Source organism: Rattus norvegicus, chromosome 15 (genome assembly GCF_036323735.1).
Source record: "Rattus norvegicus strain BN/NHsdMcwi chromosome 15, GRCr8, whole genome shotgun sequence".
In the NCBI taxonomy this organism is placed as follows: domain Eukaryota; kingdom Metazoa; phylum Chordata; class Mammalia; order Rodentia; family Muridae; genus Rattus; species Rattus norvegicus.
In genome coordinates this window covers 13,041,411-13,067,417 of record NC_086033.1, presented here as the reverse complement: position 1 = coordinate 13,067,417, position 26,007 = coordinate 13,041,411, and the positions used below count along the sequence as shown (strand labels likewise).

The following is a 26,007-nucleotide window of genomic DNA, read 5'->3' as shown; positions in this document are numbered from 1 at the left end:
AATAAAAAACCAATCTTTTCTTACTAGTAGCAATGAATACTCAGAAATGGAAGTTAAAAAATACACCTATTATTTCTTTAATAATAAAGCCATTAAAAATCATGCAAGTCCCAAGGGTAGAGCAGTTGGTCATAGTAATATTGCTTGGGCCTTTGGGCATTCATTCAATACAAAACCTGTGAAAACTGTGTCATTTTCTGGAGTCGGCCATTTGTCTTCACATCGTTCACTAACTGTCCTCTTCATGTACTTTTTGTCGCATCCATAGGGGCCTGGGGGATTGTTTACTTAAGGGCTCAATTTTAGTGAAAACTCATTTCTCATGTACAGCAGGGTGGATTTTGTTTTTAATTGAAAGTGTTAAGGTCTTTTACTGTTTAATGGGCTAGTGTCTTTTTTGCAGTTATGTTTCTTACAATGATCGTGACTTCATAAACCCCAGCTGACAGTTGTATTTCTCTAAAACAGGAGGAAAGCTGGTTTGTACATATTGGTAGCTTGAAGTTTCACTATGCGTATTTTGGATTTTGGAAGCAAGGCCTGGTTGGTCCAGGACTTACCCTGCAGACCAGGCTGGCCTAGAGCTTGAAGTTACTTTCTTACCTCAGCACCCTAGGGAGTAGAATTGTACATGTGAGCCACCATACCACCAAAATCTGTTTTACATGACAGAAGTTCAGTTTCAAACTGTACCCAGGATGTGTGTCCTGTTTTGTTCAGACACGCCATCGCAGAGGGTGCAGTTCATCCTTGGGACTGAAGACGATGATGAGGAGCACATTCCCCACGACCTCTTCACGGAGATGGACGAGCTCTGCTACCGAGACGGGGAAGAGTACGAGTGGAAAGAGACAGCCAGGTAACACTGCTCCTCCGTTCCATGACCGAAATTCAAGACACAGTTGGTGACTTGCTTGTTTACTTACATATTTACTGAGCTAGGATCTTGTTTTATAATCCTGGCTGATCTGGAACTCATGTAGCCCAGGCTGGCCGGAAACTTGCACTGGTCCTCCTGGTTCTCCCTATTTAGTGTAAGGACAAGTCACTTGCTAGTTGTCAATGCCTGACTTTTTTTTTTTTTTTTTTGCTTTCAATTTACGTCCTTGAATCTTCTCATTTAATATGTTATAAGAGGGGTTACAATAGTGATAGTCAGATTGCTTTAAACAAATTTGAAGTTACTATCTTACATAAAGATATGAAATGATGTACTTTTGTTTTGTGACCTTATTTTTTTTAAGTATCAATTTTGTTTATCACACAAAGGGTCAAATTGTGATGACTTGTTTACATTTTGTTAAACCTTAGGCTTCTCTTGTGTTGTAGGTATCAGGTTTTAATGGCTACAAACAGTATAAACCATTGGCCCAATTTGTGGAAATGTATTTGAAGCACTATTTTGTTCTGGTAGTAATTTGTTTTTTTCCCCTTGTTTTTCTTTTTAAAAATCAAGTTTATGTTGATGGCATTAAAATAAACAAATGAACTGTCCATGGCTTTTTGGTTTCTCTATATTATTTATTTAGGTGGCTGAAGTTCGAAGAGGATGTTGAGGATGGTGGTGACCGATGGAGTAAACCGTATGTGGCCACTCTGTCTTTGCACAGTCTCTTTGAGCTGAGGAGTTGTATCCTAAATGGAACAGTCATGCTGGATATGAGAGCAAGCACTCTGGATGAAATAGCAGGTTATGCTAGAAACTGACTTTTTTAACACTTAATATAATTAAATAAAATTAGATGTTATTTAGGCTCAGGCTTAAGCTCATTTTCCCCCTTCCCCCAAAAAAGGGACAGGTTAAGGTCACTCTTGACTTACTGGCCTGAAACCTTGATTTTATGTGGGAAGCATGGTGATTAAGTTGGGAAAGGAGTGACTCTGACGTGCACTTTGGGAATATTCCTGGGTTACTCTGCAATGGGATGGTAATAGAAGCAAGAAGTCCAGCTATTTCTTTGGAGTTGTGTGAGGTAGTAAGGCTGGTATTAAATACAGCAGTGGGAACAAACAAGAGACTTGAAGGATTCTAAGGAGTTAGAGTTGGAAAAGTGGAAAAAGAGTTGTAATCATTTAATGACTTTTGTCTACAGTGGCTCAGTAACAACATCATGTTTGCTGTAAACCAAATACTATGTCGTCAGTGCAGATTGCTCCCACAGAAGAACAGCAGATTGAGTCTTTTGGTTTATTAAGAAACCCAAAAACTTAACTGTAATTTGTGAGCTATAAATCATTTGAATTTTATTAGTTAGATTTGACTGTGTTAGAGATCTTTGAATTGTTACATCCCATTTGTGTATGAATGACTAAAAAATTGAGTTAGAGTTATAGACAGATGAGTCCCTGTTTCATTTTATAGTTGTCACAATTAGAACTTTATTTTATTTCTAAAAAGGAATGTTGTTACTTAGTTTTTGAAATGTTCATACCTGTGGTGGATCAGAGGACCAGTGCTCACATAGCAGCTCACGGCTGTAACTCCAGTTCTAGGGGATAGGGCACGCCCTTCAAATTTCTGCAGACTCTGCAATCACAGGGTGCACATCCATATATTCCCAGGAGTAGGCGTGTGTACGTAAAATAAATACATTACTTTTAAACCTTTGTATGTATTTATACAGTGCATTGAGGATAGTGTCCTGACCATATTGGTTCCCAGAAGGGCATGGGCATCAGGCCTCTTGTTCTCCCACTCCTTTTATTCCCTGACAGAGTTTACTGTGTCAGGGATTTAGTCCTCATTGGTTCTGTGCTTCCGGCAGAGTGAGAGCTATCACTGCTGTCACTTCACTGCCCTGCTCCTAGCACAACAGACATTTGTAGATCTTTAGAAGCCTGGGCCATTGAATATTTAGCTAAGTAGAATTTACTATTTCTGTTTCATTTTTTTAATTAGAATTTGCTATGTCTATATAGGAAAGCAGCCTCTTTAAAATACATTACTTAGTAAAATAAGAGTCTCGTTTATTATTTCTTGTTGGATGGATAATGTTTGTATTCAGCTTTATGCATATGCTTTCATAGTGTTCATATAGAAAAAATAACTGATTTTTTTTTCATTGACTAGATATGGTGTTAGACAACATGATAGCGTCTGGCCAGCTAGATGACTCCATAAGGGAGAATGTTCGAGAAGCTCTTCTGAAGAGACATCATCATCAAAATGAGAAAAGGTTTACAAGTCGGATTCCCCTCGTTCGATCCTTTGCAGATATAGGCAAGAAACATTCTGACCCTCACTTGCTTGAAAGGAATGGTGAGATCAGTTGTGGTGTCCAGTTTTGCTAACACTTCTCTATGGCATTCCAGCCTGTTACACTTAATATGTGTTGCAAGAAAAGTGGTATTTCCACACTGTTATTGTTTTTAATCCAAAATTATCATTTCTTAAGTGTTTCTTTTGTTTGTTTTTGTTTCTTTGAGACAGACTCATTATCTGACATGGGCTGGCCTGAAACTGTGTATCTTATGTTGGCCTTGAATTTGAGTTTACTTCCTTGGTCTCCTAGTTGCTAGAATTATAGGCTCCTACAAACAAGACCAGTGTGAGAAAGAAAGCCCCTGGATGAGAAGAAAGCATTCACTGTCACTAAAATGACATACACTTTTCTTAAGTAATCTATTAATACAATTTCTATCCCTTACCCTAAATCACATTTGCTTTTTTTTATTTAATTTTGATTTGAGGTTTCTTGTGCAGTTATTTAAAAGGCATAAACTATGATCTGTAATTTTAATGTTTTTAATTCTAAATACTGAGTTTGAACTTTATGCCTGTATCAGATTTTTTTCTTGATGATTTTTTTCCTCCTTAATATGCTAAAAGTACTAATCATAAACAAGTGTTTTAAGAAGTGGTTTCAGATATTTATGTGCTTTGTGGAAAGTTTTCGTGATAGGCCTGTCTTATACAAATGGTATTTTTCAGTCCATTGAGAATGGGTCAAACCCAGAGGTTAGACTCAGTTCTGCTTTCCCCTTGGAGGAAGATAGCAGGTTATGTAGGACTAGGAGATAGTGTTTTTGATTTTTAAACTTTACTTTTACATTGTTTGTGTATATGTTTTGCCTGCAAATATGTATGTGTGCATGGGAATGAGAAATTGGAAGAGGGCCATGGATCCCCTGGAACTGGAGCTAAGGATGGTTGTGACTTACCACATAGGTGCTGGAGACGAACCCAGTTCCATTGGAAGAGCGACGAGTCTTAACTGATGAGCCACCTCTCCATTCCTCCTGCACTTTAGCCAGCCAGCTGTCTGTTCGTAGAACTGATTCACATTGAGCATTTGCCTTGCTTTATTTTTTTCTAAAGTAGGAGTACGGCAGTCTGGTTCTCTCTTGGCTCTTAAAATGGAACTGGGTAATAAAAACTAGAAAGCCCAGATGCAGATGCTTCTGAGAGTCCTTACTGCTTCTAACTGCTGTCATTACAGCAGACCAAGTGGGGCCTGGGACACAGTAGCTTTCTCCTCTTTCTGTCCCTGAATGGCTGTTACATAGTTGTCTAAGTTATCAGCCATATGCATAAGGCCTTAACATGTCAGGGGTTGACGTCAGCCATTGTTTGTAGCTCAATGTAACATTTAATTTTGTCATTAAAGAGTCTTAATTTTTTTAAAATTATGACGTCGTACATTTAAGTAAACCTATGACGTAGGTTTAATTTAGAAAGAAGTTATACATGGGATAGTTCTGGTTTCCTTCTTTTATTGCGTTCTTCACTTTGCTGAAGTGCCTTCATTTACCTGAAGGACTCTAATAAACTTTTATTCCTTTATGCAGTCTTTTCTCTTTATTCTCTCTGGGTTTAATTTTTTTCATTATAACACAATAACTGTTTCTGAATGCAATGTTATGTTAATTTCATTGCATTATAATTATAACGTAAACACCTTTTTTGCATGTATCTTAAAAACTAAATATTAGTTATTTATGTATTAACAGTTGTCTCCATTAACTTATTTTAGTTACCAAACAAATAATGGGTTTATTACACTTATCTTTATTATTTTTGACTCTTCTGACCGTGTAGCTTTGATTATGTAGGTTTAAGAGATTGTTTCATTTCTTATGCAGCTACTATTTTATTTTAAAAAGCTACAGGAGAAAGAGTGATTCTCTTTTATGCCACACTTGCAAGTAGTACCAGGTGTTTTAAGTATAAACATTCCTATGCTTTGGAAATAAATTCAGACTTATTTCTTATTGCTCTTGCTAAATGTTTTTAGTTAGCTAACTCATCGATTGTGTATACTTGTGTATAACTGGATGTACTATGGTAGAAGCAAGACGGTGTGCTTTGGAATACTGACTTAAAACTTGGTGTCCTAATTCTCTGTCTCTCTCACTTTTGTTTTAAAAAAAAAAGACAGAGCCTCACTGTGTAATCCGGGCTGACTTGAAATTTGTTTTATAAAATTAGCCTTGAACTAAGAGTTTCACCACAACTGGGTTTAATTCTCTTAAAAATAATTCCTATGATTTGTTGTTCATTTTTAAACTTTACTTAAGAGCACTGGCCAGTCCCTGTCACAGACAATACCAGTTTTAAGTTATTTACTAGGTAATGCTAATGTAGGCTCTTTGAGAGAGAATGATCTATAGATATTGGGACAACTTAAGAAGAATATGTTTTAAAATACCCATTCAGCCAGGGAAGTGATTACAGTTTAACAGCTTTTCAGTGATGTTACAAGTAACCATCTGACTGATCTGCTAACCTCACAGAGGAATTTGAAGCTTGTAATTTGTGGTTTGAGTTTTGTGTTCTCTGTTGCTTAATGCAATGAGCATCATTTTTTACTTATTTGTTTTATCTTAGGGGAAGGCCTGTCAGCCTCCCGCCATTCTTTGCGAACAGGTCTGTCTGCCTCAAACCTTTCCTTGAGAGGAGAATCGCCTTTATCCCTTCTTCTCAGTCATCTTCTTCCTTCTTCAAGAGCTGGCACCCCTGCAGGCTCAAGGTGTACCACCCCAGTACCCACCCCCCAGAACAGTCCTCCTTCCAGCCCCAGCTTAAGTCGCCTGACCTCCAGAAGTTCCCAACAGACTCAGCCTCAGGCCCCAGAAGTACTGGTGTCACCTGACAGGGATGATATTCCCAGAGTAGTAATTCATCCGCCTGAGGAAGACATAGAAGCACTGAAAGGCCAAGAGCAGAAGAATGAGGAAAATACTGACTTCACTCCAGGCAACTGTCCAGAGTCCTCCACGTGTGGTGCTTTCTGCCTCTGGGTCACTTGCACTGAGAATGCCTGTCAGCACATAGCTTGAGCAGCATATGTAGAGAATGCTTATGATTGACTTCTGCATGTTTTGTTCTTTACAGTATTACAGAAAAGGATACATTTATTAAACTTAGGTTGTAAAAATACTACACAGAAAATCAAGCCCTTATATATTTTTTCCCATTGGAATTTTAGAGGTCATGATATTTGAGTGCTTTAGGAACCATTTTTTGATATGCACTTTAGAAGTGTGGCTTTTCTTGTCCACTTGTAAGGTGAAGAAGCACATAATGGTAATGAAGAAGTCCTTTTCATTTGTTTGATGCTTTTCTTTAAAGAGTAGAACATCTTTACCTTCCTAATATGCCATGTTCATTTTCCCATTCTCTCTCTGAGAAGATTGAAATTCTCTTATAATTGCATGGAATCTTTATTTAAAGAGGAGTTAAAGTATTTTTGAACAGACTTTAGTTTTTTATTTATGATGGTGTTAGTCCAAGTTTTCCCTCATGTTTTTCAGAACTGTAGGCTCTATACTTATGGTGAGTATAGGTTATATTTTTGTAAGTAGATTACAAAACTTATTTATGAGGCTGCAGAGATCACTATGGTTAAGACTTCATATTGCTCTTGCAGAGTGCCTGAATTTGATTTTTATCACACTTGTCGAATGTCTCATGGTGCCTGTAACTCCAGCTCCCCAGAATGTGATGCCCTCTGCTGGCCTCCTCAGACCACTCATGAACATGCTCACAACACACACACACACACACACACACACACACACACACACACACACACACACATACACACCTCTCCCCCCCCACGTAGAATCTTAAAAAAGAAAACTTTTAAGGTAAAATTTTTTGTTAATTGAAAATTTAGGTACACATTTTTTTTAATACCATGAGTTTTTATAACAAGATGTATCAGCTTTTCTGAATAGATGAAATGAAAATGGATGGATTTCTGAAAGTAAAGGCCAATGTTACTGAAGGGAACTCACAGGATCGGCCATCATTACTTCTTCCTTAACTGCCATTTGCTCGTAGAACATTCAGCCATTTCTTTTTTTTTTTTCTTTTTTCTTTTTTTTCGGAGCTGGGGACCGAACCCAGGGCCTTGCGCTTGCTAGGCAAGCACTGTACCACTGAGCTAAATCCCCAACCCCCATTCAGCCATTTCTAGTAGGAGTCCTAGAACCTGATATATAGAGGAGGACTATGCAGTGATAGGAAGCTTCAATTCCCGCTGACTACCTTGATTCCTAATCATGGGAACTTGAACTAGTAGCCAGAAGACTTTCCTAATTAAGACAGCTTTAACGTAGCTGAGTTGGAAAGAGAATCTTGGTAGAATACTTTTTCAGAAAATTTCTTTTCTGAGAGCAAGGTCTTGTGTAGCTGAGGCTAGCTTTGAGCTTCTAATCCTTTTGTCTCTACCTTCCAAGTGTTAGTGTTGATAGGATAGTGCCACTGTGCTTGGCATGTTCTTAACATGCACCTGCCATTTTGAAAAAGGGACAGGTTGAAGATGACCAAGCAGTTTCAACTGAACTTTATTTTTTCTTCCTTTTCCTATCGACTTTGCAAACACACCCCCACCCTCACAAATTTCCTTGTTCTTAGCTCTCAAATCTGATGGCTGAGTTCTACTAAAAGCTGCATTGTTTTTGTTTTAATTATCTGTAGAATGCAGATGTAGAACAGTCAGTACCAGAGTACTAGTACTCAGTACCAGTGCCTAGGACTCAGTCACAGTTGTCACCAGAGTTTTAATAAAGTGCTTCTTGATTTTTCTCGTGTGGGAACATTTTGAAGCCACCAGTAAGGTTAATTTCTCTCAGCCTTTTTGGGCAAGGAAGAAACACTATTCTTAAAACATAAAGGCAAAAGGTCAAACACAAGGAATCTTAATATACTTTTCATGTTAAGTCAACAATTTCAAAAAATATTTATTTTAGGAAGTACCTTCTATTTCAGAATTGTTTAATTTGTCTAGAGAATTATCTACATGCTTAAATTAAGTGCAGGGCTTTTATATGAAGGCTTTTCATTTACAATGATACCCCAGTTTGTTGCACAGAAGTAAATATCACAGAGGACTTTGCCCAGAGTTGAACCTGAATGTCTTAATTTTATATTCAGTAGTTATAATTGCTCTGTTCTATAAGAATAAACATGCTTGAATATATCAAGTACATCTGAAAAGCTTGAAATTGTAGAAGTGATACTAATTATGACAAAGAACTGATACTAATAAACATTAACTGAATTTCTGTACACAAGTAGGTTGTATTATATTGCAGTCTCTTCCCTTTAAAATTTCTAGTGTTTGAAACATTGATTAGTTTATATTCTTGGACTAGAAGGTCTTTTATCTTTGAAGAAAAATGAGATGTGTTTAATGTTAGAAATTTATGTGATGCAACTTAGATTTTAAGTTTTTTGAGATTTGAGCTTTTTATAGAGCTCTTTGTGGTCAAGATAGTTAGTGTGGATGATGCTTTTAAGCTGTCTTACCATGAAGTGCTGCTGTTGACTGTCAGCTGAAGTGAACATGCATCATAAATCATTCAGACAATAACCATGCCATGTATACACTAATTTATAGGCTTGCTGAACCATAGAGACTGAATTAGTTGAGCACATGGCTACAAGTGATGAAGTTATTTAGCCAAATTCCATTGATTATGTACTTTTAACCTTTGTACTTGGAAGACTTGTTTATGGTCTTTTACTTAGATTTCTTAGGAAGACTGACAGTAGAAATTAGACGTACTATTAAAGAAAATCAAAATTCTTGAGGACGCTTATGATCAAGAAAGATTACATATAGCTCTTACATTCTCTGAATTGCACTAAGAATTTGTCAGATTCATACAGTATTGATATGAGCATCCTAGATGTAGCCAGGCCTCACTGAGTTCCATTCAATTACATGGGCTATGGATATCAAAGTGTATTATCTAGACATATTTGGAGCGATAAGACTCTGGACTTAGCTCAAATCTTTGGTAGTTCCATACTGACTCACGTTTCTAAAGGCTACTGTGTACATTCTAGTATAATGCTTATAAATTAAAATACATAACTTCATCCTGTTCATGTGTTCTAATTCACGTTGCTAGTGTGAGGCTAATGTCTGGCACGTTTTAACCTCTCACCTTTGCTTCATAATCAACCATCGCTTTAAGGATATGAGCAGAATCAGGCTACAGGGTTTTCTCCTTACTGATTTGGTTGTGTGTTTTTTTTTTAAATACAGGGATTTTGGCTTCTCCACAGTCTGCTCCTGGAAACCTGGACAGTAGTAAAAGTGGTGAAGTGAAAGGTAACGGAAGTGGAGGAAGCAGAGAAAATAGTACTGTTGACTTTAGCAAGGTAACTCAGGAACTAAACTTCCTTTAGCTTTTCTACTGAGGAGTAACTGGTAACGTGTTGCTTTGCTGCCATTGCTCCTAGTAACTGTTCAGTAGACGGATGCACATACACTTGCGTGGCGTGCTTGTGAGGTGTTGTGGATGGGCCCCAAGTGTTTGGATAACTACATGCTTACAGTCCCAGCAGTTGAGAAGAGAACACTGTAAATAGTGTGACACTTTTATGTGTCTGTTTATCAGTACCAGGACACTCGAATCATTTTGAAGAGGTTTTGTGGGAGTGGCATGCAGCACTAACAGAGCCTTCTTCCTGGACTGCACTGCATCCCAGGTCCACTAACTCATGGTGTTAGCATGTTTCGGAATGCCCCTGGGAAGCATGGATCGATTAAAAAAAAGGCATGAATTCAGCAACAACAGCAATAGCAAAAAGCTGTGAATTTATTGTTTCATTGAAAGAAAAATTAAAAAATACCACACAAAACAAACAAACAATCAAAAACCCCTTATTAAGACCAAAACAGAGCACTAAGCATAAGTGACAGCTGAGTTTCAAGACTACTTTCTAGTGGTTGGGGCAGGTAGTGTACTTTTATGTACATCGACTGTTAACTCATGCAATATTAACTTTGTTGTTGTTGTTGTCCTGGAACTCACTGTGTAGACCAGGCTGGCCTCAAATGTTGTGATCTTCCTGCCTCTGCCTCCCAAATGCTGGGATTAAAGGCATACTTTACCACTACCCTGCTTAACACTAATGTTTATACATCTTATTTCTAAGGCTTTGTTTTAAATGCCAAACAGGATCTAGCTTTTTAAAGCTTTTTATTCTGTTTTACAATCTGTCCACAAATCACACACACACCACTGAAAAAAAGTTGACATGACTTGTGTTATAGCTCTGTGGAGGTTTGTACTCTCACATTATAGACAACTTGCCAGTAGGAATTTTGACTATTCCGAATGTGTTCATGTGGGCATGCCAGCATATGCCTGTAATCCTCGTTATCTGAAGGCCAAAGCAAGAGGATTTCAAGTCACAAAGTGAGCTCCAGATTACCCGAAATGGCTAAATACTACTAAATAGCAAAACCTTGTCAAAAACAGAGGCTGTCACAGCTGTCCCTTCTACTATCCCTTGCTTTCACTGGTGCTGTTTCAGATCATCAGAAAGTTTTCCTAGCTAAACTGGAGTTTATTCTGTGTTGGTGAATAAGAAAATTACTGTAATTTGCATCGTATAAATCTCTGGGCAGGGCAGCTGTGGTTGATTTTGTTCCTCTGTCACAGTTTTACTTTTTTACGTGGCCTATTCTTGTGTACCCTCCCTGTCTCTTGTTGGGCAGGAGTCTGCCTCCTGGCACTGTAGTTGTGGCACACTGGGTGTGGGACTCAAGAGGCCCGCTGTAAGTGCTGGTTTTATCTTTTAATAGTAGTCTCCTTAGTGGTTGTTCAGTAGCTTGTGTGAGCCTGTGTATGGATGAGAGCCTCACCTACTCTGGTGTCATGTTTGTAACCTTTTGTAATTATACACAGGCAGCTGAGTCTCCCGTACACATTGTCCCATCTCATCAATCAAGGCTGTAGATTTTTATTGCGAATAACATTTTTTCCATTTAAGGAAAATTACAGGAAATGATAGTTATTTTAAATGAGGATTTCTAAAGACATGAAACAAAAGTTCTGAATGATAGAAAATCATGAGATGAATATGTTGTAGCACTGTGTATAATTTCACTTCATGAGCCGTGGTTAGTTTGTGCACTGTATGTCCTCACCATTTTTTAATGAATAATTATTCATTGAAAAAATTTCAAGTTTATGTTTGGTAATATAGAGCTCTAAAGTAATAAAGGTTGTAGTAGTTCAAACAATGGATGGTGAGTTTTGCTTGCATTTTTCTGTATTTGTCTACTCCATTCTTTATATCTGTGGGAATTCTGGTGTGTATTTATCTTTTAGATCTCATGTTTTGATTGCCAGTAGTAGTGTTAAAATCATTCTTTTATTTCTATGTAATCATATTTACAAATTATTTATCAATAGGTTGACATGAATTTCATGAGGAAAATTCCTACAGGAGCTGAGGCATCCAATGTTTTGGTAGGAGAGGTGGATTTCTTGGAGAGACCTATCATTGCATTTGTGAGACTGGCTCCTGCAGTTCTCCTCTCAGGGTTGACTGAGGTCCCTGTGCCCACTAGGTAAAAAGCAGTTCATCTTCATGACTGTTCATGTGAATCCACTGGCTGGAACAATAGAAGCACTAAGAGATTGAGTTGATAATGTTTTCTCATTGACTGATTCAGTAAGATATTAAGAATTAATAGGAAATTGACAGAAATGTACCTATTTTATGCCTTTTTTAAATTTCATTTTCACTGATGATACAGTGTTGATAAATGAAGAGAATGATTTGATTACTTCATATGTCAATTTTCATAAAGCAGGAGGATGCATACTCAGATAAGAATATTAATATTTTACATAAGAATGAAGAAGTAATGATGAAACCCATTGTTTTATATGCTAGCATACAAAAACAGTTAAAATATTAACATCTGCTATTGTAGTGTTAACATGGATACAATTAAGTACTTTTATTTAATATTAAAAAGTAACAGGTTTGATGTTGAAGATAGAAATTATTTTTCCACTCAGAAAGGTTACTTGACTAAATGTCATATTTAGTGTTAAGGCTTTGATCCAGAAAAGTTTCAGAGTGCAGAATTTTTTTGTGTGTATATTCTGAACTATTTGATTTGACAGGTGCTTACTTTCAAGAAATCAGTGTGGGATAAGGGAGGTGGCTCAGCTGGCAGATTGCATAGTGTGCACGAAGCTCTGGGTTTGATTCCCAGCACTACATAAACTGGGTGTGGTCAGACACACCTGCAATCCTATCACTTGGGGCTGAAGGGGCAGTGGAGGCAGAGTTCATGGTTACCCCTGCCTACACAGTAAGCTTAGGTCTTTCTGGGATACGTGACTCTTTTCTCAAAGAGGAATTAGTGTGGAAACAGTGAGGTACTGCTAACTTGTAAGTCCAGCAAGCAAGAGGCTGACTGAAGAGTGTGATGTCAGCCTGGGTGACCTAGTCAGACCCATAAGATTGTTATAGCTTTGCTTGTTTTTGTCACTTCAGACCAGAGTTAGTTGTATAATCTAGAAGGATATAAAAGATAGAAATTTTTATGAAAAAACCCACTTCTTTAGTAACTGTTTTACACAAAGGAATCTGGGAAAGAAATAAATTATGAATGCCTTTTGCAGTTTCATGATCTGATTTTTGCTTATTTTGTTTTAGGCTTTGAAATAAGATTTCCTGTAGCCTCAGCTGAGGATGCCCTTTAACTCAGATCTTCTTTGCCTCTGCTTTCCAAGTGCTAGGATAGCAGGCTTGCCCACCACACTCAGTTAAGATCTGTTTTAAATAGAGTTAACATTATTCTATTAGCATCTGTGGGTGTTTGCAAAGGTCTGAGTGTTGTTTCTATGTTTATATTAAAATAATTTTTAAAGTTTCTGGATTTGTGTATATATGTTGCTTATTTTAAAATCCACATATTTTAATCTTTTCTTAGGTTTTTGTTTCTGTTACTGGGCCCAGCAGGAAAGGCTCCACAGTACCATGAAATTGGCAGATCCATAGCAACTCTAATGACAGATGAGGTAATTAAACTACAGTCAAATTCCTTTGAGCTAGACAGTAAATATGCAATTATAGTCCATTCTCTCACAGTAAAGCTTATAAAATTATCTTTGATGTCTGTGCTATTTTATTTCATATTCACTCTTCCTTCAACAGGCCTTTGTTGAGGTTTAAGACCTATTCTAAGGAATCGGTAGTTTTTAACCTATTTTGCTGCTGTTCTTGTATTTTTACCTCATTGTTTGCATTGAAATTTTGAAATTTGTTTATAAGCTACATTATGGTCCTAAAATTTCAGAATGTTGTTTCTTTGGGCTTTCCTTGGAACTTCACTGTGTCTCCTTACTTCTCTTTTGGTTTGGGGATGTCATGTTTGGCTGTAACTTCTTTAGTGATCAGGACTTCTGTTTCTTTGTGAGAAGTTTCCAGTAATTCTTGCCAGACATTGCAATGCATCTATCTGCCCAGGGCATCAGAAACCCTGGATATCTGAATCTGATCTGTGTTAGCTTCTAGTCACTGCTATTTTTAGGTTTAGACTCTATCTGACCTTTTCTCTTGTAATTCAAGTGATTTACTAATTTTTTATCTATATTGATAATAACATGTTCATGTGGGTCTAATATCTGGATTTTTTTTTTTTTTTTTTTTTGAGTTGGGGTTTCTACATAACCCAAGCATGCCTCAAACTGACTATGTAGCCCAGGCTGGCCTATCTCTTGTCATTCTTCCTAGCTTAGCCTCTCACGTGCTGGGTAAAGGCATGAACTGTCCATCACATTTGCTTGAAGTTCAGATCCAAACCCTTTCCTAGTTTTGGCAGAGGACCTTGCCTCTTCTGCTTGCTTGCATCCTGATACTGCCTACCCTGCTCACTTTGCTCTGGCAATAGCTGTCTTCTTTCTGTTTCTTGGATAAGTTTTGCTATTTATGCTCCTATTTGCTACAACTGTGACTCCTTTTACCATCCGCCCTACCCTCTCTACCTGTGGCATGATTTCTCCTCAGATATCACCTCTGTTTTGTTTTTGTTTTTATAAAGTTTTGCTGTTTAGCCCAGACTATACTCAAATTCACACCAATTCTCCTGCCTTTGTATTCAATTGTCAGGGTTATCAGTCTTTTCTGCAACATTTCTTGGCTGCCTATTTTTCTATCAGCTTTCTATTCTGCACTTTGCTTAACTTTTTTTTTTTTTGTTTTGTTTTTTTTTTTTTATTGTTGTTTTTTGAATGTTTGTTCCTCTTGGAAGCTTGTCATTCTGGGCAATTACTTAACTCACTATTCTGCCTGGAAAGACTGCATTGTTTTTGTTTTCTTTTCTTTTTTTTTTTTTTTTTTTTTTTTTTTTTTTTTTTTTTGTCACATACAACATTGCACCTAGCAAGTCTTAGGTAACCAGTAAATACTTGTTAAACACAATTACTTCGTTGTTCAGAATCATTCATTCAGGATAAATAACACTTTAATGACATAAATAAAATGACCTGACATTATTGTTATGAATTAACTTGTAACAAATTGTCGTTAACTTATGAAACGTGTTTTCTTTGTATTAATGCATCGTTTTCTTTGAGTGTTACTGATTGATCTGTTAATACTAATAATGGGCTAAGTATTGCCGGGCGGGTGGGTGCCTATTGCTGATGAGAACTTATGTCTTTGTGTGTGTGTGTGTGTGTGTGTGTGTGTGAAAACAGGTCCTCCGTGAGCAGTGAGTTGTGTTAACGTATACCATTGCTCCACCAATATTTTGTATCTAAAGTGCACTGCAGTGTAGTTAGATTTTTCTTCCCACCGTAAAATTCTTATGCTCAGTATCTTCTTTTCTTTAGATTTTTCATGATGTAGCTTATAAAGCAAAAGATCGAAATGACCTCTTATCTGGAATTGATGAATTTTTAGATCAAGTAACTGTTCTTCCTCCAGGAGAGTGGGATCCTTCCATACGCATAGAGCCACCAAAAAGTGTTCCTTCTCAGGTAAGTATCTGGAGAAAGACTGTAGGGGGGCGTTGTTTTCTTTTTTAGTTAAAAACTTTTCATGAAGAAATGTAAGTCATGCATTTTTATGACACACAAGTTACAACTGTTTACAGTTGGACGTGGCTCAGTTGGAACTCTTCTTAGCATTGAATCCTAGCACTGACAGTGAATCAACAGAGATCAGTGGTGGGAGGTCAGAGAGGATGTGCCAGGATCACCATGCCTCTGGTACGACTTCATCCCAAACACTTGTTAGCCGTGTGGTTGTTATGATATTTATTCTGTTACCTGGACATGTGAATATTTAGAATCTACCTGCTACTTTGTTATTTGCATAATTTAAATAGATAATTGCATAATTAAAAAAATTTACATGTGCCATTGCTAGTACATTTGTTTCACAAAAACAAATAACTTTTGGGATACGGGTTCTTGAGCACTTGAAATAGTATGGAATAATTTGTTTCTGCAAGTTTGGGAAATTTCTGGTATATATTTTTGAACTACTTTACTTGCCAAGTGTGGGCTTTAACAAGTTGCTTGTTTCTTTTGTGAAAATTGCCCTAAGTGAACTTTTTGGTTTTTCTTAGGTCAGTTCTGATCAGTTTTGTTTGCCTGGTATTTTACTCATCTTGCCCAGATTTTAGATTTTCTTGAAAAGCTTATTTATCACACTCTTTGATTTGTGGTGTTACATCCTGACATACCTTAAGTTTAGCTAATAGGCTAATTATTTACTATATTTTTTTACAGTAAATTTTTTTGTTTTTAATGTGGATCTTTTTCTATTTCATTTCTGCTTTTAGCTGATTTACTTCACTCCTGTCCTTCAGTAAAGATTTATTTTCTCCTTTTTTGGTATTTTTTGTTAGTTTGCTAGTTTTAGATTTATCTTACTTTATATGTATGAGTATTTTGCTTGACTATATGAAGATGTACCATATGCATGCCCTGGATCAGATAACCCAAATTGGAGTTATGTATACTTGTGAACCATCATGTTAATGGTGGGAATTGAACTCAGATCCTCTGAAGAATAGCCAGTGTTCTTAACTGCTGAGCTATCTCTCCAGCCCCCATCTTTTAAAACTTTTCTAAAAGAAAAATAAAATTTTGTTTTGTTTTGTTTCGAGACAGTGTTTTACCGCACGGCTCTGTGTGCCTGAAACCACCTTTGTGGACCAGGCTACTTAAACTGCTAGTGATCCTCTGCCTTAGTGTCTCAGATTCTAGAATGTAAGCATGAGCCACTGCCTGGTGCTTTATACTTCATGTTGTTTCTGACATTACACAGACTATAATATTTAGCATGTTCTCTTGTTCTGTGATGTGTTCTGTTTCCCCTTTGATCTAATACATTGGTTTTATCTTTGGCATGTTCAAGTGTGATCTTACTTTTCTAATCTTGCTACTCTGTGTTAATATGGTATTGTATGTCTAGGTCCATGGGAGCCTTGGACTTCAGGGGAAAACTACATGCCTTACTGCGTCTCTCTGTTGCTCCCCGCATATTCCGTTTCCTCCCTCTCTTTATTATATGTGCTTATCTGCACATGGATATTCTCTAGCCAGTTTTTGGGTAGCTTGAAATACTCCCTTTGTGTTCACATGGGGGAGAAGGTTCTGTGTCTTAGAAGAGGTTTTATTAATTTTAAAGTGAAATCTAAGAAGATACTGAAGGAATTTTTGTGTTACTTTTCTAAAAAAAAATTTTAGTAAGGGAAAAATGCCCTTGGCTTTCTCTTTCCTTCTTCTGCCATCTGTCTTCTTTTTTGAACTTGTTTTGTAGCCCTGATTGATCTTGAACTCACAGTCTTCCTATTCAGCCTCTTGAGAGGTAGCAGTGTAGGTTTGTGAAAAGGGTGTATCTTTAAAAATTAATGCAAATTTTGTTCTTTGGTGTTAACCATAGTGTTCTAGTACTTTGGTGATAAATTCGTCTCTTTGGCAGAATGTTTATGTTCATAGCTAGGCTGGCTAGTGTTTTCTCAGATTAACACAAGCTTGGGTTATGTCAGAAGAGGGAGCCTTACTTGACAAAGTGCTTCCATAGAGCAAGACTGTAGGACATTTTCTTGCTACTCGATGTGGAAGAGCCTAGCTCGTTGTGGGTAGTGCTGCCTGTAGGCTGGTGGTCTTGGATGGTATAAGAAAGCCATGAGGTGCAAGTTACTAGTGTCCCTCCATGATCTGTGTTCCAGTTCTTGCCTCAGGTTCCTAGTCCTTCCTTCCTTCCTTCCTGAAGGACTGTGATCAGGACAGATTAGCTGAAATAATAAACCCTTTTCTCTCTCAATGTGCTTTTGATCAGGATGTTTTATCACAGCAGTGGAAATTTAATAAAACAGTAGCTATTGCAGAATAGAAATTTGACATGGTTTTATGAATATATCTTATGGTGCATTGATATTAGGATATAGTGAAGAAAGCTAACTGTAGATTTAAAGTATGAACAGGAGATAGAAATTGTTCTAAAGTTATCTCCTTTTTAAATGCTATTGTTTTATAAAGTTATACTAGGAAACTTTTTCCCCCAAAGAGTACTTGGGTAAAATCTTCATGAGATGGAATATTCCCTTTAGCCATCTCAGATACCAGTTTTCTTAAAATTGAATTCTGAAAACATATTTCTGTGAAATTCAGGAGAAAAGGAAGATTCCTGCGTTTCCCAATGGATCTGCTCCAGTGTCTGCTGACCCTCCTAAGGAGGCTGATCACCACGCTGGGCCTGAGCTGCAGAGGACTGGACGGTGGGTACACATGCCGCTTCGGGGAATTGGGCGGTGATTTAATGGAAAAGCAGCAACAGCCCTTTTTTTTTTTTTTTTTTTTTTAATTCCTCAAGTATTTGGAACTTAATCTTATACTTTTAGTTTTGTGTGGCTTTAAAACTGTATTTTCTATAAGCTATATGACATTAAGGAAAATTTTCATGCATTTAAAACATTTTTAATAATATGTACCAATCTTTACTTTAAAATAATGAAACATATACTCAAAATCATAGTATATGGGCTTTTGGTGGTCTCTACAGAAGGTTCTGAAGGAAAACATGGGTCTTTTTCCAAGTTAAAGAATTATGAGATGAAAGTGGAATTATACTGAATGATTTTTGTACATTGTACGAGATTTAAAATTTATGGGAACATTACTTTTTGAAATATTATAAATTTAAATGGACAAGCATGATTAGACCCTACTATTAGTATCTGGAAGCTTTATTAGAGAAGTTAGAAAGTTAATTTTAGAGTAAAGAGTAGAAATATAAAGTGTAATAAAATGTTTAAATTACTTTATCTTGGTTGACGGTGACCGCTTGTCCACACTGTAGAGAGGTCTGGCTCATGGTATTGCGCAGGGCACTGGTAGTCACTGTGGAGCTGAAGGACCTGGAGTGAAAGCTTTTAAAATTAGAATATCACATAAACACCTTGACAAGAACAACCATTAATATATTCATAGTTAATATATTAATAACTAATTAATTCATAATCATTGACTAGAGAAATGTAAGAGCCGTTATGAATGTAACAGAGTAAGATTTTTATCTCTATGCCAATAGTGCTGCTCTCCTATTTGCTGACACCATTTATTTGTACTTTCAAGATAAGGCTAGGTGCTGAGAAGTACCAGTGCCGAAGCTGGATATCTTAAGCACCTGAAAGCCTCCTTTGCCACCTGCTAAATAGTCAGTTGTTCAGGGTGGCGACTTATTTTCTACATTGGCATTGGCATCTTCTTAATTGAAAACGGATTCCTTTTGCTACAGATTATAGACTCACTTCTGCTTCTCAACATGCCTTCAGGATTTATTTTACTATTTAACTTAAAAAATTAGCATGGTAAAGTTCAGGACATCCAAACCAACCATCTGTAGCCTAAATTTAATATTTATCTATCTATATTCTTGTATTTGGTATATACACAATCATCCATTTCCTGAATCATAAGGCTGTTCTGAAGTTTCAGTTCAGCAGTATTTATTGGTACCTTCTACGTACTAGGCAGGATTCAGCTAAATTGAGGTGAGGCATGGAACATGAATATTCCCTATTTCCTAGGGTGTTTATATTATACTAGAACATTTTAAGATTAAAAATAGAGAAAAAGCATAATATTTTAAAAGTTGAAATGTTAAGGCTTTGATGTTTTGATGTAAACAGATTTTTATTCTTACTAAAAAAACCTTTTAGTTTTATTAATATATACACTGCATGAATAGTAATATATAGCTTTTAAGGTTTTTCTTTTTCCTAGACAGAATTACTCAATAAAAAAAAAAGAGTTAAAAGTCATAAAAGTAGTTATTAGTCGACTTCTGTGTTTAAAGCGTAGCATCTACATTCACAGTAAGGACTACGTAAGATATAATTGCCTTCTCTGTATTTCTGCCCACTGCCTTTCAGATCTGTATTACTGATAAAGAATAGAGATGCATTTGCACATTTATATGAATGACTGGTTAGGTTTTGTTTATTCTATGTTTACTTGTGTATATATTTGCATTCAAAGTTAAAATTACTCCTGTAAAGTCCTTTCAGCATATAGCCCACAATACAATGTTTCTTTTAATTTAATGAGATGTAGCTTTCCTCTGCCGTCATTAGAGTCAATGAGCGTATCTTCTATAAGTTATGCCATGCTTTACATTTTTATTGACAAAAAGTAAGCAGTACAGTTGTATGTAGCCCATAGATCTAGTTTGAACTAGTTAGAATCCTCTAGTCTACAGCTTGACGAGTCTCATCTCACCTATTTAGGCTTTTTGGTGGTTTGATACTTGACATCAAAAGGAAAGCACCTTTTTTCTTGAGTGACTTCAAGGATGCATTAAGTCTGCAGTGCCTGGCCTCGATTCTTTTCCTATACTGTGCCTGTATGTCTCCTGTAATCACTTTTGGAGGGCTGCTTGGAGAAGCTACAGAAGGCAGAATAGTGAGTACAAAAGATTGGTAGTGGCCAGGCTCCCAGCTCCTCAGAGGCAAGTGTCTGTATGCATTTGTCTCACTATTCGTGCTTGTATTTGAAGAGTCTCCCCACAGCATTAACCTGTCCCCAAACAGACTTCCCCCAAAGGTAATTGCTGTGGAAAACATGGGGAAGACATTTGAACAGGAGAAGATGCACAGTTGAGGTAAAAATAAACAAACAAACAAACAAAAAAAAACCAAACAGTTTTATCCTACCTTGCTTGGTGAAATGGCTATAAATTGAATAAGACTTCCTTGCCTCCTGGGGGATGTGTGGGTTGTGGGGAGATGCTCTGGGTGGGTCGTGGTGGGAAATTTACCCATGGGGGTTCCCATCCTGTGCCGTTAGTCATCATGGCCCCAGCTGGTGACGAAACTGAGACTGTTCAAAACATCAGAATGTAGCTGTAGAGAAGGTGGGATTTTGAAGTTATGTTTGAAGGTATTAAATCTGTTTGAAAGTTGCCAAAACTTTTATTTGTAATTGGATATGGCCTCCTTTTTTTTTCATGTGAATGTAGAGTCCTGTTTGCTGTACTTGCTGACATTGTGCTAGGGACTGGTTTTTTAATAAAATCTTGAATGGCATATTATGGGGCATGTAAATATATTTTAATGGCACATAAGTGACATGATTTATAATTCTTGATTTCTGAAGTTTTTAAAATAATATTTACTATTTAAAGAAATTTATTTTTATAAGTAAAAGGTAAAAACAGTTAAATCTAAATGACAATAGTTATTCAATTATAAAGACATGTCTTTTAGAACATGAGGTTAAAAACCTAAAAATTGAAAATTTCTAATTCTGAATTTATTTTTAGTTACTTAAATTCCTTTTTATTGTTTCCTTTAATCATTGTTTCAAATATACATGTTTTTAGTTGTTTTATATACTGTCAAAAATAGTGCTTATAACTCTGCCGTACCCTATCGAAATGTGGCTTAGCTGTTACATCTTGGAAATATTGCTGCTTGGCTCCTAGACTGTCACTGCCTATCTTCTACCTTCTGCCCTTTGTCACCATGTGCCTGAGATTGTGTTTGGCACTAGAGTAGGCAGAGAGACAAGTGTAGCAGGGACTGCCTAACTAGAAGAATGGGAGGTGGTAGCCTGTGTTTGCTGCACTGTTGTGAGAACGGAGAGCTGTTGAAATTGAAGCTACAGAAATGGAGAACAGAGGAAGCAATATGAATGTGAAGCGTTTGCTTCCTCTGTTCATTATAGAAATGGCGTTTTAGGGAGCTCATTGTCAGAGGTTATATAGTAGCAGAAGAAAGTCTAAATATTGAACTACTCATGTGCCAAGGAAAGGTGGAAAGTTAGCTGATTTAGAGAGTGGGAGGAGTACATTGGCCCAGCAGATTAGATGGCCAGAGCCCTAGGATGAAGAGGGTGGATGTAAAGCAGTTCTACACTGGGGAAAGGTAGCGTGGGGTCTGCTGTGGCTGTGGAGTGGGCAGAGTTCCTGGTGGTGCTGTCCATATTTTTAACCCACAACTTAGAGAGGGGTCTCTAGTTTGTGCTGACCTGCTTTGGTTGAATTTTGTGATGTTGTTTTCAGTGTTTGCTTTCTCTTTCTGAATTTTACTTAGACATTTTTACCTTTAACTCAAGTTCATCCTAAGTTCAGTTTTAAAATGACCATGTTTTAATAGAAATAAGGATTTATTAATAAGGACTCATGTTTTATAGTGAAACCCTATTTTTCAAAAAGAAAGCGTTCTTTACATTTAACATGTTACTAATAAGGTTGCTTGTTTTTTCATGTTGCCAGTAGTTCAATTATATTTTATTTCATTACTTTGTGATTCTGTTTTGGATGATGGTGTTAGAATTGATGGTGAGAATTGCTATATTTGTGTGATATGCCTCAAGTAACAGACAGGGTTTGAAGGTTCCTGTACAAACTCCAGTGGAGTTCTAATTGCCATCATCTCCACTTAAAAAATAGGAGCTTAGACTGGAACCAAGGTGTCCCAAAGCTGCACTCCAGGCCCTGGCCCCGCAGGCTTCCAGAGCAGCCCTGTTGTTGCCTGCTGTTGTGCTGTCTTTCTGTTGTTTCAGGATCTTTGTTTCTTACTACTTCTTGTCTTGCCTTTACCAATCCTGGGCTTTCTCCCTTCTGGATAGCATACCCCAGTTGGCCTTGATGTTTTAAAATGGTAAATTCTTTTCCTTTTTCTCTGACCTTACCCCTTGTCTAGTGGCATAGTACATTGTCATTGCTTCACCATCTAACTGCATTTGCCAGGCTGTAATGCTGATAGTGAAATCCAGTACTGCTCTACCATACTAAACTCCTCTGAGCTATTGTTGTCCTGTTTTATCTCATTTTGATGGGCTACAAATGACAAAATACTTAACATATTAATTATTTTTGTGAATTTTTTTGCAGTCCCCCCATCTACCTTGTTTATGTTACCTATATCAAATCAATTAAGGCCGTCATTCTAATTTTCAAAAAATATATGGAAAGTTGCTTTTATAGAAAACAGTGAGAAAAGGGTCACATATTTACCTTCTTTTTTAATCATCATATTGAGTAATGTGCTTTTTTATTTTCAGAATAAAAATATACTTATTTCAGTCATATAAAACTAGTAAAAATAACACATGCTTTTCTGCTTGCATAGACATACAAATAAAACAGCACATGTGAAGCTGAGGCCCCATATGTCTCCCTTTGCGCCTTGTGTCTTATTGTATCAAGTCTTGAACTAAGGATGATTGCCAAAAGTTCAATTAAATATGCAAAAAAATAAAAGCAGTTTTTTATGTTCTTAATATATTTGTAATTTTCCATATATATGACTTAATTTTAAAGCACAATACTGTCTTTGCTTTAATTTCTGTAACTACTTGGCCAGTATCCATGTTTTCAGATGTCTTACATATGGTATAGTAAGGTAGAGATAATTTTTTGATGTATTGCTTTTGTTCATTTCCCCCTTAAACAGAGTGCAATAGAGTCTCTTTTTGGAGCATCATTAACTGGGATTGCCTATTCATTGTTTGCTGGGCAACCTCTAACAATACTGGGGAGCACGGGTCCAGTCCTAGTGTTTGAAAAAATTTTATTTAAATTCTGTAGGTAAGTAGAAATTCTTATCCCCTGTGTTTGTATACCTGTTAAATATATGTTACGTTGTACTGTTTGTGAATGACATTTAGCTGTATTAACAATATGTGTATCTTCAGTGTTTCTGGATTTTTTTTACGTCATTGTTCTACCAAGGTCCGTACTACCCTTCCATCCCAGTAATGTAGAGATGAGGAAAATAAGATCAGCCATCAATGCTAATTTAATTGATCGGAGTATAATAAGCAAATCATGTGAGGAACAATAAAAATCTTTAGTGTTAGCAAAATTAAACCAGTAAGATGTTTATCTGAACTGCTTTTTAGGTGCAGTGTGGATCTTACAGAGAAGTTTACAGTGCAGTAGATCTTGAAAGCCAAGACTGACTTAGCCAGGCAGTCTTGTGCAAAGGGATAAGGAGGGCTCAAAGCCATCAGTTGCCGGGTTAGTGTCTGTGGCTAGGCTGTTGGGTATCATAGGCATACTGTAGCTAATAAACTTTGAATTCAACATTAACAGTATTCGTTCCCTATATGACATATACAGTTGAGTCTTAATCTGAAACAGCATAGACATTTGAATGTTTGATTGATGTAATTCTCCCTGGTTCTCTGCTCACTGGTAACCTGATTTTAATTTTGACGTGGTGTGCTCCATGAAATTAAAGTATAGCCTTTTATAATAATCTCTTACTTGAAATGAATTCTGTAGGCATAGTGCTGGCAAGATAGTGGGTTAGTGATGGCTTTGCCCTGCTGACACTTACGGAGTCTTTACCTTCAGAGAAAGTCAGTCATGGTTGATTTAATCTGTCATTTGTTCCATATAGCTGATTGCTAATGTGAGGTCTAATGGTTTTACCCCTTTATTGTCAGGCATATCGTCACTGTAAATCTTTAATAAAGTAACCAAGTCTCCAGTTGAAGCAAAGACACAGAGCTTCTTCTAATCATTATTTGGCAATTTGGCAATTGCAGTTTTTAAAGGAATCCTGTGTTTGTGTTCTTACTGCTTGTTATGACAAACTTTAGGTGCAAGTCTGTATGTACATGGTGATCATGTCTCTGTTTATATTTCAAAACAGAGATTATCACCTATCCTATCTATCATTAAGAACCAGTATTGGTCTGTGGACTTCTTTCTTGTGCATTGTGTTGGTCGCAACAGATGCCAGCAGCCTTGTTTGTTACATTACTCGGTTCACAGAAGAAGCTTTCGCCGCACTCATTTGTATCATCTTCATCTATGAAGCCTTGGAGAAACTCTTTCACTTAGGAGAAATATATGCATTTAACATGCACAACAACTTGGATGCATTGACCAGTTACACGTAAGTGCTTCTATTTCATCCTTAGGTTATAATATATTTTCCTAGGACATCAGAGCATAAGAAAGGGGTTTTTTGTTGTTGTTGTTGTTGTTGTTTGTTTGTTTGTTTTTTCTTATTTTTGTTTTGTTTTTAAGAGCCGGGCATAGTGGTATACACTCTTAATCCCCAGTACTCAGGAGGCTGAGGCAAGAGGAAGTACTTCAAGCTAAAGGTTCACCTGGGCTACATAGCAAAAAGACAGAAAGAGGAATTTTTGCAATGTAGTATTCATTGTATTTAGTTGTATTTGGTAGTTGAAATATTTATTTCAGATGGAATTTTGGTAAAACATTCATTGGTAGAATTATTGTTGATGAAATGTATTTACTTTTGTTTATTAATGTAATGGTAGGTTTAATTACCAATTTGACTCAAGGGGAGATTGTCTAGGTCAGATTGGCTGTGTGAGCATGTCTGTAAAAGACTGTCTTGATTACATTAATTTAGGTAGGAAGACCCACCAACCAAGGGGTAGCACCATTCCCTATGCAGGGGATCTTGGAAGTGAGCTGAGAACTAGATGTATATATTTTGTTCTTATCTGCTTCTTGACTATGGATGCAACATGCCTAGCTTGTTCAAGCTGCCGCCACCATGACTTCCCCATAGTGACAGACCTGGAACTGTGAACTAAAATAAACCCTTTCTCCCCATGTTGCTTTTGTCATGGTACTTTACTATAGCAATAGGAAATGAAACTAATACAACTGAAATAACAAAGTAACTGCACTGTGTGGTCTTCTGTTGGAGTTGGGTTGGCAAATTTAAAGTCAGGGTTCTCTAAAGGAACAGAGCTGATAGAATGAAAAAAAATGTATGTGTCCAGGGGTAAGGGGAACGGGAGTGATTTATTAGTTTGGTTTATAGGCTCCATTCCACAATGTCTTAAATTGGAGGCTGAGAACCTATAGTTGTTCTATCCAAGAGGCTTGCTGTGTCATCAGTCCTGGGTGCATACTGGAGTTCTGGAGATTTTCTGGTGGGCTGCTGATCTTTATTGTACCTTGGAATCCCAAAGAAGTTGGTTCTAATATCAGGACCACCTCAATGACAGCATAGATGCCAGTGGAGTGGAAGCAAGCAGGCAGAAAGCAAAAACTTTCCTTTTTTATGTCCCTGTATCTCAGCAGCCACCAGAAGGTGAACCCATATTTAGAATTATTAGGAGCTTCCTCCTTCACATAGTCTGATCAAGAGAATTTCACTTCCAATTGTAGTCAAGTTAACAACCATCACAATTGGCAATCTGTGGTCTATGTATTTCCCTGTATTCTTTAATCACTCTTAAGTATATGGAAGGATGTAGGGTATATTTTTTGTATTCAAGTATTCC

General features: G+C 36.9%; 1 protein-coding gene across 9 annotated transcripts in view; it reads left to right on the top strand.

Annotated features, from left to right (window-relative positions):
* The window catches only part of Slc4a7 (solute carrier family 4 member 7), a 79,632-nt gene that overhangs the window by 28,068 nt on the left and 25,557 nt on the right, over window positions 1-26,007 (top strand). For 3 of the 9 annotated variants that reach the window (NM_001270861.2, NM_058211.3, XM_039092960.2), the window contains exons 4-15: window positions 721-859; window positions 1,530-1,690; window positions 3,071-3,259; window positions 5,828-6,196; window positions 9,501-9,616; window positions 11,662-11,819; window positions 13,200-13,287; window positions 15,103-15,249; window positions 17,896-18,002; window positions 20,013-20,187; window positions 23,184-23,317; window positions 24,390-24,635. In NM_001270861.2, the coding sequence (NP_001257790.1) occupies window positions 721-859; window positions 1,530-1,690; window positions 3,071-3,259; window positions 5,828-6,196; window positions 9,501-9,616; window positions 11,662-11,819; window positions 13,200-13,287; window positions 15,103-15,249; window positions 17,896-18,002; window positions 20,013-20,187; window positions 23,184-23,317; window positions 24,390-24,635 (2,029 nt within the window). Of the gene's footprint in view, window positions 1-720; window positions 860-1,529; window positions 1,691-3,070; window positions 3,260-5,827; window positions 6,197-9,500; window positions 9,617-11,661; window positions 11,820-13,199; window positions 13,288-15,102; window positions 15,250-17,895; window positions 18,003-20,012; window positions 20,188-23,183; window positions 23,318-24,389; window positions 24,636-26,007 lie in introns of those variants that run through there. The other 6 variants (XM_039092959.2, NM_001413732.1, NM_001270860.2 and 3 more) reach the window with 5 other exon arrangements.